At 37.5% G+C, this 13,035-nt stretch overlaps 2 protein-coding genes and 1 long non-coding RNA gene across 4 annotated transcripts; 1 reads left to right on the plus strand and 2 right to left on the minus strand.

The window, feature by feature from the left end:
- Nucleotides 1–2,818: 2,818 nt before the first annotated feature.
- On the minus strand, nucleotides 2,819–3,922 carry LOC130686915 (cytochrome c oxidase assembly protein COX11, mitochondrial-like). Its single transcript, XM_057510076.2, has 5 exons — nucleotides 3,593–3,922; nucleotides 3,449–3,540; nucleotides 3,322–3,385; nucleotides 3,097–3,264; nucleotides 2,819–3,028 (listed from the first exon to the last, which is right to left on the minus strand). Exons 1-5 carry the CDS (start codon nucleotides 3,854–3,856, stop codon nucleotides 2,885–2,887), a joined length of 732 nt encoding a protein of 243 aa, XP_057366059.1. The 5' UTR covers nucleotides 3,857–3,922; the 3' UTR covers nucleotides 2,819–2,884.
- A 321-nt stretch (nucleotides 3,923–4,243) lies between these two features.
- Nucleotides 4,244–5,201, plus strand: LOC130686913 (uncharacterized). Of its 2 annotated transcripts, XM_057510072.2 has the most exons (6): nucleotides 4,244–4,297; nucleotides 4,351–4,422; nucleotides 4,481–4,620; nucleotides 4,691–4,874; nucleotides 4,937–5,030; nucleotides 5,100–5,201. In XM_057510072.2, exons 1-5 carry the CDS (start codon nucleotides 4,270–4,272, stop codon nucleotides 4,999–5,001), a joined length of 489 nt encoding a protein of 162 aa, XP_057366055.1. In that variant the 5' UTR covers nucleotides 4,244–4,269; the 3' UTR covers nucleotides 5,002–5,030; nucleotides 5,100–5,201. The 2 variants fall into 2 exon arrangements, with proteins under 2 accessions (XP_057366055.1, XP_057366053.1); XM_057510070.2 differs by having other exon boundaries at nucleotides 4,937–5,195.
- A 6,717-nt stretch (nucleotides 5,202–11,918) lies between these two features.
- Nucleotides 11,919–12,490, minus strand: LOC130686918 (uncharacterized). The gene is made up of 3 exons (XR_009420542.1): nucleotides 12,286–12,490; nucleotides 12,128–12,229; nucleotides 11,919–12,048 (listed from the first exon to the last, which is right to left on the minus strand). It is a non-coding gene; the product is annotated as an uncharacterized LOC130686918 (long non-coding RNA).
- Nucleotides 12,491–13,035: the final 545 nt, after the last annotated feature.

The following is a 13,035-nucleotide window of genomic DNA, read 5'->3' on the forward strand; positions in this document are numbered from 1 at the left end:
TTTGCCTTTCTGCATTGATTCTTTTGAAGAAGGTCAACGTGCCAAACTAAACGTCTGATGTAGTCAATTACTCGCGAGCGATGTACCGCCAAAACCGTGTGGAAGTAAAGATGAATCACGCTGTAAAGTAAGTACTCTACATCCTAGTTGTTCTTGCGTTTCCTTAGACGAAAGTGGTTGCGCTAGCTATCAATATCTAATATAAGTTGGGGAGTTGGCAACCGTGACATTGGCTCGAAAAGTTTCGAACGCTTTTAGCGCTGTTTCGGCTCTTTTTTTTGTAACATTTCTATTTGCTTTACTTTTGGCGGTGGAAGAGTAAACATTGTAAAATCGAGTTGACGCTATTGGACTGTTGGCCATCTTAATTCTATAAGGTGGTGCGTGAGAGAAAGAGCCTGCGAAACAGACAGGAAAGAGAATAAATAAAGGCTGCGGGCTTAAACATAGTCCGTAGGAAATCCATTCCGGCGGGCCGCATTGGAAAACACTTTAGCCGAACATAATCAAGTAAAGGGACAGAGAGACAAGTCCACTCGGACCTACCACTTGGCCATCCCTTGAGCAAAGTCTATAAAAGATTCCAAAGGGAAACAAGTAAGAGATTCAATTGAATTGGAAAAAATAAAATAAATGGCCGGCTTCAAAATACTGGACAAATAAGGACTAGCGGATGGTAAGGAAAAAAAAAAAGGAAAGAAGATGGGGAAAAAAAAGAGGAGACAAAAGAAGAGCAGATAGCCGGCGGAATAAAAATAAATTGCGGATGAGCTCTGGTTTGGGCGACGTGGATTAGCTACGTGGTGAGACGAAAGCTGAAAGCTCCTCCCTTTTAATCGCTGGACGCCATAAATGGAACTGGAGCGTCTAGTCCGGCGACAGCGAGATGGTGCCCATTTGCCAAGATACGACAGCCACAAAACGAAACAACATCGAGGCCATGCAATGCGGCGGAACAGGAAAAGAACCAAAGGCTGTTCACTTTGATACCGCTGAAAAGACAAGTCAACTACTATACTATACTATGCTGTAGCCGTCTACTAAATCTATTCCAATGGGCTTATTTTTCGTCTGTCTATTACGTCGTCATTTCGGATTTGCCATCGCAAGAACCCCAACTGAATGCTTTCCTCAAGAAACATGCAAGAGAAAATTTAAAACTAAAAGAAATTTCGCGAAAAAAAAAGGGAAATGCATTGGCAATAAGAAAAGGAACAAGTAAGGAATGAAACTTCTAAAAAGCAACATCCTTGGTTGATTCCAACTTTGGCTGTTGTTTTCTTTTTTTTTTTTTTTTTATTCGAAAAGGAATACTAGTAATAAAACATGAAAGCAAAAGAGGAAGACGAGAAAATCGATGGTGTTATAAGTTTTTTCGGGATTTTTTCTTTTTCATCGACAGAAATACGGTCAACAGGGCGAAGGAACAGTGACAGTTAGTTGGAAAAGCAAGTTCAGGAAGGACATAATCGACGATGGATGTCTTTCTCTCTCTCTCTCTCTCTCTCTCTCTCTCTCTCTCTCCTTCCTGCTAAGATTTGTTTTTTACGGGTATAGCTTTTATTCCATATATAGTACGGCAGAAATGTTTTGTATGCGAGAAAAAAAAAAGAATTGCTATTGAAAGTGTTTAAGAACGATATAGGTTCGCAAAAGGCTACATCCAGCCGTCTGCAAAAAGAACAAGATGGACTTTATCATTTCCGATTCTCCTTTTTTTTTCCACCGTTTGTCCCCAATTTTTCTTGGCACATTTTCCTTTTCTTACCGTGCCCGTATGTTCACTATATCGACGACATGACCAAGACATATCTTCAGCGTCACCGAATATGTATATACGTACAGCACACCAACCACTGTTTTCCATTTCCTCTGTTTTTCGTTCAATATGTTACGCAATTATTGCCTGCTTCCAAAATTCTTTGGCTCTTCCATCACGTCATTGGGTTGTGATCTATTTTTCTTTTGTTTCAATCTTTTGTTTGGGGCCATGTTGTTGTCATTCAAGAACCCCACCAGCTTCAACTGTTCGGCTCAAAGCGATCTTGCGCTGATGACGGAGACACGAGTGTTCGTAAATCATTGAATTCCGGGGCGTAATGACGTTAGATACGAGGTGGCATCGTTGTTTTGTGAGGAAGTAATGAAGAATATTGATGTATAGTACACTTGGGGAATCTCGTAAATTGCTCGGAACGTGGAGAGAATTCGTGTTCGTACAAAAAGACAACCAGAAAGTTTGACAAGTTTTAATTTCATCCAGGCGCTCGTGTCCCTCGTTCCTCGCATAAGCATGAAGCTTCTAAACTCGTTTAATATCGATAACAAGGAAAAAGCTGGCCCCATCTTTCGGCTTTGCTTCATTAATTTTCTGACCATATAATCTTTTTCTGTCTGAATTTACTCGGTAAAAACTTGGGGCACGAATACTTATTGTTTCAATTCATGGTACTTAACCAAGTAACCCCCATCTAGAGAAGTGTATGTACAAATAACAAAACTGAAATAACAATCAGCATCAAGGATCTTTCAGCTCCCAGCATACAGAACGACCATTACGCCCTGCTTTTCTTACCCGTCAATTCTGCTTTACATTTTTCCTTTACCAATTTCCTTTACATTTTACCCGCTGTTAATTGTGCAGTTTTGGTGAAGTCATTTTTAGCCGCTGCGGCTATTAGCTGCAGGAAAGAAAAATCTTCTTGTGCCTATTGTCACGGTATGTTTGAAATTGCATCAAAGTATGTGGATGTTCCAAGATGCTGAAACAAATAGATTTTTTTTTGTAACTGTAAAGTACTAGGAAACCACTACCAAAACCGTCTGATGGTTTCTATAATCAAATTAGTAAACTCCGACAATCACTGTACACCATGTACAAATTTCATTTAGCATAGGGAGGTTTAACCAGCGCGGCACCTTCTTTTGCCTCAAAGAAAGTGTACGACAGTGTGATCGATTCAATGTTTTCCATGCGCGGGTCTTCACCGAAATCAGGGTCGATGTAAAAGAAAACCGGCATATCCACCTGATAAGGCAAAAACAAAAACAAGGCTGTAGGAAACAAAAAGTAGTAATTGTTAATGACCGACTTACCTGTTCGTTGGGGTTGAGACGCTGCTCTTCAAAGCAGAAACATTGAATCTTGTTGAAGTACTGTCCAGCTTCAAAAGGTACAACATTATATGTGCTAACTCCATCAATGGGTCTATTAGTTCTATTTGTTGCAGTATAGAAAGCCAAAGCAGTTTCTCCAAGGGCAACCTAAAATGGGAAAGTGAATTTGGAAGACGTATATACTTTGAAATTTACTATGTATACTTTGATTTCAGTCTGCTGTGGTTTGAAATCCCATGTCAGGCTTGATGAAGTGTCAGCATTAAACCTGTTCAGTTTGAAAAGAAAAATTGTAGGTAAAGGTATGTGAAAATATGGTTTGTATAAAAACCTAATCTTTAAAATCCTTTTGGAATTAGGTACAATATTCGCCAAGCCTTCAGCATTGTGGTTAGCAGACGTTGTTCCACCATAGCTGTAGGACTGAACAAATTTTTAATTTTAAATCATACAAATAGTGGAAAAATCAAATTACCTGACAAAATAATCGATAAAGAGGAACTGCCGCATAACTCAGACCACCGACGAGAACTCCAAGGGCAATTACATAATAAACAGTAGATTTGTTTCTCACTCCGCCCTGATACCGATGTTGATTACTATTACAACAATGAGTGGTTGTGAATGATCTCACTAATGCTCTCGTATTGTGTGCCGGTCTACCATTCAGCCACGTTATTCGGAAGCATTTGGAAAAATTTGGTAACTTTGACGTAAACGTTAATATTTCAAGTAACATTTTTCACTGAAGATGTATTCCATAACAGACGACGAAGTTTCTTCGCAACTGCTTAACTTGGAGCTATTTTTCGCCCAGAGATGGCGAATGAATGTTCAGGATTACAACTGGGTCTCAGCTGGATGCTGGCGCGCCAATACATTTCAGCACTTAGTTACGGCAATCCATAATTATTGTGTCATTATTGTGTATTATTATGGCAATCCGTTTTACATAAAAAAAAAAAAAAAAAAATGGCGGAAAAAAAAAATAAAAAATCGCACTTTTTTCTTTTTTTCCGACACGTAGCCATCTACCGCTCAGACTCATTATTACTGGCGTAGGCAATTTCAGTCCATTGGATGCCATTCGCAGTTAGTTCAGTAGCGTGGATGGAGAATAAAATAACGCGTGGCTGGAGGAACAATTGAAAAATGGATAAGATAATACAACAAAAGGATGGTAAGTATAAACATTATTATATTTGTTTTGAATTATTAATTATTGTTTATTAGATCAAATTATGGACCTGCAGGCTCAATTATTGCAACAGCACAAAATATTAGATAACAGCAAAGCTAAGGATGGTAAGGCCTAATACATAATGATTCTATTTATTTGCTTTTATTCATTTGTGTTTTGTAGCTCAAAGTTTGAGTCTACAAGCTCAGCTAGGGGAAAAGAACAAATTGGAACGGAACAGTTTCCAAACAGTGAAGGAGGTTTTTCCAAACTCAAACCTAACTGAACATGAGGATGAATTGGCATTAGGCGAACACATTCAGGTACATAAACTTTTCAAATAAGAATTCAAAATAAGTATAGAATTTTAACAAACAATTATTTATTGTTTAGATATTCAGTCTACCACCTGACAGTGTGTTAAATTTAAATTCTGTTAGTGCTGCACAAAAAGAATCGTTAGTAATAAGCCCATGCAGTGAAGGAAGTGAACAATTGTGGGACTGTATTTGGGCCGAAAATGGGTGTGGTACGGAAACCAAGATATGGCACAAGTTCAACATGAAACATGGATTAGGTACTTTTCGGTTTTATGTCTATTGAAAAAGTATTTTTAATGCTATTATTTTGCATTCACAGAATTTAATGGGGGATCAAATCAAGTCTGGAAGTGTTACAGGATGGAAGAGTCAGCCTACAGATGAAAAAACACTGAGAGTGCATTACCATTAAGGTATGAGGTAAAGTAATAGAGTATGCACATTGTCTAATGAGAAGTACCATCTTGTGTTAATAAATCCAGTACAACAGCAATCCTTTATAGTTCTGTCACAGCTAGAAACCTCAAATAATTCTGCTTCTCTGTCTAAAGAACAACTTGTCCTTTACGTTCAGAGTGTTGGGGAAACAGGGTACTTAAATGGCCCTAAAGATGTTTTAATTTTGCTGCCATTGCAGAGATGAACATCATACATGGACTCTTTAGGTATGAAAGGATTTTTCTTCAAATAATTTTGAATTTATGACGAAGAATTTCTCCTCCTTTTTGCCAACCAGGTCTAATCTACCAAAAAAAATTTTATCCAATAGGAAAGGATTTTCATGTACTGGGAACACAACTATCAACAATGCAACATTGTACAGGTGCTAGTTTATCATTCAACAGCCTTATACAATGATGTTAATCTGCAATTTGTATGTCCTTCCCCCAGCTTCCACCAGAAGTTGAATCTATGAGTCATGTAAGTTACATGATCAACAGTTGATATGTTTAACGGTGTTGTTTTTCTTTTCTCAATATAGGTTAATAGTAACATTGGATCTGAAAAAATTCTTGGTTGGGGCAAGACACTGAATAAATTGTATTGATTGGATGGATGACATGACATTTCTATACTTAATTCGGATTTCCCAGACGGTATTTGATATTTAAAAAATTGAAGTGCATATCTGGGCTCCCTTCTTTTCTGAAGCCCCGTTTCCCCTTGACTCGTAATAAGCCCGTAGGGGGTCATGCCCCTACTGTACGGTATATATAAAAACAACATATACCGAGGTTTGGAGGGCTCTGGCCGGAAAGGGGACGTGGGGTGCCGCTTAGTCCGATGATGTGTTCACGGAGGGCGATGTGGCTACCCACAAATCCGAACTAAAGGTTAATCGCTCCTGTAAAAATGTTCCAAATCTTCAGCTCTTCTTCCGGCTTCTCTTAGCCAATCACCGGGTAATCTCCCCGGTGGGTCAACAAGGCAGTGTCTCCCCCTGCCTGGGTTGACGGCAACTTTTGAAAGGGCTATTGTGCCTTTTTAAAGTTGCAAAAATAATTGTAATGTGCAGAGAATTGTCAATAAATTTTTTTTTATAAATTTTTTTGCAACTTTTGTTTCTTTCACTGTCTGTTGTCACACATTACATTTATCATCTTTTTTTTATTTAGCTTTCTCAATTCTCGTTTATTGTTTATGCCACGTTTAATGGTAAGCATTGTTTCCTGTAAGCATATATCTGTAAGCATTCAATTATTATCCAGGCATCGAACCCTAGATGTTCGGCATTCCGTGCCGATGCTTTACCAATGAGCCATGAATCATGTGATGTCAAGTTGGCTTTTTTCTAGTCACTTGCGGACTTGCATTTACACTTTGAATAAAACTGAAATGCAATACTGCAATATTATGTTCTCCATTTAGATGTAGATTTTTATACATCTATAGTAAGGTTTGAACCCAGGGTAGCAGTTATCGCAGTTGAATGCTCTACCACATAGCTATGGACATTATAAAAGCAATACAAAGATAAACATATAGTTGTGAAAGACTGCATAAACATCCTAGACGATAACATATGATATGCGATAATATAAAATTTAGACATATCTCGTGGCTCAATGTTAGAGCATCGGCGTTGCACGCTGAATGTCTGAGGATCGATTCCCATGCCAGTAAAACAATATACAAATACAAAATTACTTCAGAAAATATCAAGGTATTACACGTTGTTCCTTGTCTAAGTTCATGAATTCAAAAAGTGTAATAAATAATAATTGAATACTTACAGATAAACGATACAACGGTGGCAAAAACAATAAAATTGAATTGCGCAAGCTGAATAAAAAAAAATTGATAAATGTAATGTGTGAACACAGACAATGAAGGCAACAAATTTTGCAAAAAAATTTTATAAAAAAAAATTTATTGACAATTCTCTGCACATTACAATTATTTTTGCAACTTTAAAAAGGCACAATAGCCCTTTCAAAAGTTGCCGTCAACCCAGGCAGGGGGAGACACTGCCTTGTTGACCCACCGGGGAGATTACCCGGTGATTGGCTAAGAGAAGCCGGAAGAAGAGCTGAAGATTTGGAACATTTTTACAGGAGCGATTAACCTTTAGTTCGGATTTGTGGGTAGCCACATCGCCCTCCGTGAACACATCATCGGACTAAGCGGCACCCCACGTCCCCTTTCCGGCCAGAGCCCTCCAAACCTCGGTATATGTTGTTTTTATATATACCGTACAGTAGGGGCATGACCCCCTACGGGCTTATTACGAGTCAAGGGGAAACGGGGCTTCAGAAAAGAAGGGAGCCCAGATATGCACTTCAATTTTTTAAATATCAAATACCGTCTGGGAAATCCGAATTAAGTATAGAAATGTCATGTCATCCATCCAATCAATACAATTTATTCAGTGTCTTGCCCCAACCAAGAATTTTTTCAGATCCAATGTTACTATTAACCTATATTGAGAAAAGAAAAACAACACCGTTAAACATATCAACTGTTGATCATGTAACTTACATGACTCATAGATTCAACTTCTGGTGGAAGCTGGGGGAAGGACATACAAACTGCAGATTAACATCATTGTATAAGGCTGTTGAATGATAAACTAGCACCTGTACAATGTTGCATTGTTGATAGTTGTGTTCCCAGTACATGAAAATCCTTTCCTATTGGATAAATTTTTTTTTGGTAGATAAGACCTGGTTGGCAAAAAGGAGGAGAAATTCTTCGTCATAAATTCAAAATTATTTGAAGAAAAATCCTTTCATACCTAAAGAGTCCATGTATGACGTTCATCTCTGCAATAGCAGCAAAATTAAAACATCTTTAGGGCCATTTAAGTACCCAGTTTCCCCAACACTCTGAACGTAAAGGACAAGTTGTTCTTTAGACAGAGAAGCAGAATTATTTGAGGCTTCTAGCTGTGACAGAACTATAAAGGATTGCTGTTGTACTGGATTCATTAACACAAGATGGTACTTCTCATTAGGCAATTTGCATTACTCTATTAATTTACCTCACACCTTATGGTAATGCACTCTGTTTTTTCATCTGTAGGCTCACTCTTCCATCCTGTAACACTTCCAGACTTGATTTGATCCCCCATTAAAATCTGTGGATGCAAAATAATAGAATTAAAAATACTTTTTCAATAAACAAAAAACTGAAAAGTACCTAATCCATGTTTTATGTTGAACTCATGCCATTTCTGGGTTTCCGTACCACACCCATTTTTGGCCCAACTACGGTCCCACAATTCTTCAGTTCCTTCGCTGCAAGGACTTATTATTAATGATTCTTTTAGTACAGCACTAACAGAATTTTAATTTAACACACTGTCAGGTGGTGGACTGAATAACTAAACAATAAATAATTGTTTTTTAAAATTCTATACTTATTTTGAATTCTTATTTGAAAACTTTAGGTACCTGGCTGTGTTCGCCTAGTGCCAACTCATCCTCACGTTCAGTTAGGGATGAGTTTTGAAAAACCTCCTTCACTGTTTGGAAACTGTTCCGTTCCAATTTGTTCTTTTCCCCTAGCTGAGCTTGATGACTCAAAATTTGAGCTACAAAACACGAATGAATAAAAGCAAATAAATGGAATCATTACGTGTTAGGCCTACGAACCTTAGCTTTGTTATCTAATATTTTGTGTTGTTCCAATAACTGGGCCTGCAGCTTCATAATTTGATCTAATAAACAATAATTAATAATTGAAAACCAATATAATAATGTTCATACTTACCATTTTTTTGTTTTATTATCTTATCCATTTTTCAATTGTTCCTCCAGCCACGCGTTATTCTCCATCCACGCTAATGAGCTAACTGCGAATGGAATCCAATGGACTGAAATCGCCTACGCCAGTAATAACGAGTCTGAGCGGTAGATGGCTACGTGTCGGAAAAAAGGAAAAAGTGCGATTTTTTTTTTTTTTTTTCCGCCTTTTTTTTTTTTTATGTAAAACGGATTGCCATAGGGGAATAGCTAAGTTTTTGAAAAAAATAAAATAAAAAATGAGAAAACCCGGGCTTATTTTGTTGGGCTTATTTTAAAAGCTGGCCGAACATAATTGCCCGCGGACGGCGCTGCAAGTTCACCAGCCTCTAGCGGCTGAAATCAAAACTATTTTTTGACATGTGATTCTCATTGTTTACTTTGTTGTTACGTTGAAAGCGTGTATTTGAGTTTACTTCGTCGGAATAGCTTGTTGTTTTTACCTCCACCCCTATTATTGATGTGCAAATTTTACGCTGCTTCGTTACCAACACAAAATGTAAGCTGTTGGACATAGAACAAGGTAATATTAACGTACTTTTGGAAAACCAGGTCTCATGTTGTATCATTCTGGATTAAGCCATTGTTACAAGCGTGGTAGCATTCATTTCTCAATGCAACAAAATATTCACAGTCTGTAACAGAAGATTTTTTTATTGAATAAACCTTTAAAGCTTTGAAGTGGTATATATACAGGTTGTACCTTAAAATTGAACTTTAAGAACTTTGAAAGGCCATGTTATGTTAATTTACTATAGTTTACGGTTGAAACTACGCAGATCTTTTGTAACTTGTTAAGGAGAACATAGTTCATTTTTTTAATTTTCGAAATTTTAACTTGCAGTATAACTTCCGGTTTGACAAAGCCTAATAACTCACTATCTATTGGTCTGAATGAAAAAAGAACCACGTTTTCGTAATCCTCGTGAAATTTGGGGTCGAATCCATGTGTCAGTAGAAAATACCCGAAAATCGTCAAAAATCGCAATTTCCCTGAACTTTAAGTTCAGGAAAAATCGCGATTTTGGCCAAATTGGACTTTTTGCCAAAAACAGGTCAAAATAGGTCAGACACATCTTAAATTTCACGAGGATCACGAAAATCATATTTGTTTTGTTGTGGGCCCAGTATTTCTGGAGATATAGGCTACTTCCGGTTACTTCCGGTTACTTCCGGTAATTTTTTTTTTCGACTTCGCAAAAAGTAAAAAATGAACATTAATATTCCAAACATTTTAAGCATTTTGATCATGAATGAAATGGGGTGGCGGCTTTTTTCGTGTTTGTTTTGCTACTTCATTATTGGTTGATCGCGCGAGTTGCATATACTTATAACACTACTTCGTACTTCATCCTGGCACGCTACGGGAAATTACTTAATACCAATAGCTCTGAGGTAGAGCGTGTGACTACGGGAATCGAAAGTCAAGAGTTCGAGTCACGTCTGGATCCTCCGTGCCAGAGGATTGAGATATGGTTCCTACTGTAGATAAGTTTTCTTTGTACAAAAAATGAATCGCTTTATTGTGTTTATAGGTGACATTCCGAGATGGAAATATTAAATTGCGTTGGGACGCACAACAATATTATTACAAGTGCAAATAGGTTTCCTTCAAAAGACATGGAAAAATAGTTAATTAATTTTCAAGACTCATGGCTCTATGGTTGAGCATCAGCGTCGCATGCCAGATATCAGGGGTTCAATCCCCTCAAAATATAATGCGTGTATATTATTCAATATCATTGATGCACATAAAGTGGTAGAATCTCCATGAAGTGAGATTAAAGTGCATCGTTCCATAAACAATGAAGTCGTCTAACAACGAAATATACTCCTATGATTGGGAACAGCAAAAATTGAGAATATAACGTATACGTCTATAAAATGACATTGGGACATAAATAGGGAAATGTTCACATTAGTGAACAGTGCAGAGCAACAGCACGACAGTAAAAAAGATAAGATCTGTCACTTTTTTTTTTTTTACAGCATTTGTATTGACAATATTCGGCACAATTTAAAGACTTGCAACTTTGAAAGGGCAAAATAGCCGATTTCAAAGTTGCTGTCAACCAAGGTAGGGGGAGACACTACCTCAGTTGACTCACCGGGGAGATTACCCGGTGCGTGGCTAAGAGAAGCCGGAAGAAGAGCGAAGGTTGCGGACAAGCTTTTACGTGAGCGATTAACTGTTAATTCGGATTTTTGGGTAGCCCCATAGCCTTCCAATGATATCATCGGACCATGAGGACCCCCACGTCCCCTTTCCAGACAGCGCACTCACAACCGTTACTGCTGATCACAGTAGGGGCATGACCCCCTACGGGCTTATTAAAAATCAAGGGGAAACGGGGCCACAGAAAAGAAGGGAGCCCAGATATGCACTTCAATTTATATAACTGTTAATACTTTGTTTTCGGGGCGCAGCAACGACTGAAGGTAATGGGCAGGAAGCATTTTTCAAAAATTCCTTCGGGCTTCCAACCGTTATCATTATGAAATTTGGTTCGACTAGATACCTCTTTTGATTCAGTATGATTCTTAACCTATTTAAAGAAAACGAAACATGAATCAATTTTTAAACGTTTGCCAAGGACAAGGATTGTGCAATCCTTCTTTACCTCTTGGTTTGGTGAACTACTGGTATTAATTGTATTCAGCTAATGGTTTGGCAGACATAGTGCTTGCTTGGATGGTAAGTTGATGGGTTGCGAAGAAACTAATCATTAAGCGACTACCTATTTTCTAATACCTATGCAAATAACACAATAAATGGCATTTTAATTAGTTGTAATCATGGGTTTCTAGGCACAAAAAAAGAGATAGACTTATTGGATGAGACGGTTCAAAACGTTCCAACTTCTTTCAGGACCCCTGCACCAGAATGACAGATTGAGTTCAGAAGTCGTGAACTGAGATAGCCAATTTCGGTATATACTTGATTTTTTTCATACTAGGCATGTAATCTAAATTTGCTGTACAATGAAACAAAGCAGTAAAATAAGTCTGTATAAAAAATTTACAAAATTGCATTTTGTTACACCTATTTGGCTTTGTAAAGTGATACTAACTTACAACATAGTCCTGTGAAGTTGGTCACAGGGCATGACAAGCAATACATCTTCAATATAAACTGAAGCAGTCTGATTCAAGAATGCTTCTGTTGTCCAAACACACTGCATAGTGACTGATGGAACAGCAGAAAATAAGGATGTAGATTAACTGATTTTCCAGTAATAAGTACTTTTGATGTTTGGAATTCTGACCAACTGTTTTTGCTGTTCACATTTTTCAAAATGTTGAGCACATACTTAAGGCCACCATAGCACAGAATTTTTTCCAGTTTTGCAAACATACCATCACAGCATCTATGAGGAACAGGAGAGGTTAAAATCTTTAAAAATCTATATATTTCATAACATACCGTGATGAGCTCTTCTTTTGTAATGGGCAGCCCTCTCTAAGTACTTGCATAAGTAATGCTTCAATACTTGGAACAGCTGAAACAAGCAGTTGTGATAAAAAAAAGTATCAGCACCACTGGCAAGAATGTAAACATGAAGACTTGTTATGGACAATATCTACAATTGGTACAAATGACAGATGGAGTGAAACCACAGTATGACGAAATAGCCTGACGACGTTTGGCAACCGCCATGGCGTACTATAATCACGGCCAGCAAGCGCGTAATACCCCCTGCGCCTAAAACTGAATTGCCAGAGGGGCCTAAATGAAAAAATTAAGATTCTAGATTTAGTTAAAAATATGTTATTCCGATTCAGAATTCATCACTAATTAAGAAAATCATGTTTATTTTGACACTGGGCTTATAGTTTATGAATTAACTGTAAAAAACAAAATATTAAGTTAGTGCGCCATCAGCACTTTTTTCGTTATTTTGAAAACGGCTTGTTTATGGTCAAAACAAGTCAGTGATTCGAAATCAGCGTTTAACTTTAATTAAGGCCTGTGATTTTCAGCCAATTCCAAGAGATGTCGCTTTTCGATGATTTTCGTAAAAATAAGAAGGCCTTCCCACTTTTTCAATTTTCGTCAAATTCTAGATTTACTTAAAAATACATTATTCCGATTCGAAATTGATTGCTGAGCACGAAAATCGGGTTCATTTTTACATTAGGCTTATACTTTTTGAATATACCGTAAAAAACAGAA

Source organism: Daphnia carinata, chromosome 2 (genome assembly GCF_022539665.2).
Source record: "Daphnia carinata strain CSIRO-1 chromosome 2, CSIRO_AGI_Dcar_HiC_V3, whole genome shotgun sequence".
In the NCBI taxonomy this organism is placed as follows: Eukaryota; Metazoa; Arthropoda; class Branchiopoda; order Diplostraca; family Daphniidae; genus Daphnia; species Daphnia carinata.

Excerpts from the sequence above, each read along its gene's own strand:
- LOC130686915 (XM_057510076.2), bottom strand. The coding sequence starts at position 3,856 with ATGTTACTTGAAATATTAACGTTTACGTCAAAGTTACCAAATTTTTCC. Across the intron at positions 3,386-3,448 it reads AAAAGGATTTTAAAGATTAG|GTTTAATGCTGACACTTCAT; the intron begins GTTTTTATACAA and ends CAAACTGAACAG. Across the intron at positions 3,029-3,096 it reads GTCTCAACCCCAACGAACAG|GTGGATATGCCGGTTTTCTT; the intron begins GTAAGTCGGTCA and ends TTGCCTTATCAG.
- LOC130686913 (XM_057510072.2), top strand. The coding sequence starts at position 4,270 with ATGGATAAGATAATACAACAAAAGGATG. Across the intron at positions 4,298-4,350 it reads GATAATACAACAAAAGGATG|ATCAAATTATGGACCTGCAG; the intron begins GTAAGTATAAAC and ends ATTGTTTATTAG. Across the intron at positions 4,875-4,936 it reads CAACATGAAACATGGATTAG|AATTTAATGGGGGATCAAAT; the intron begins GTACTTTTCGGT and ends TTGCATTCACAG.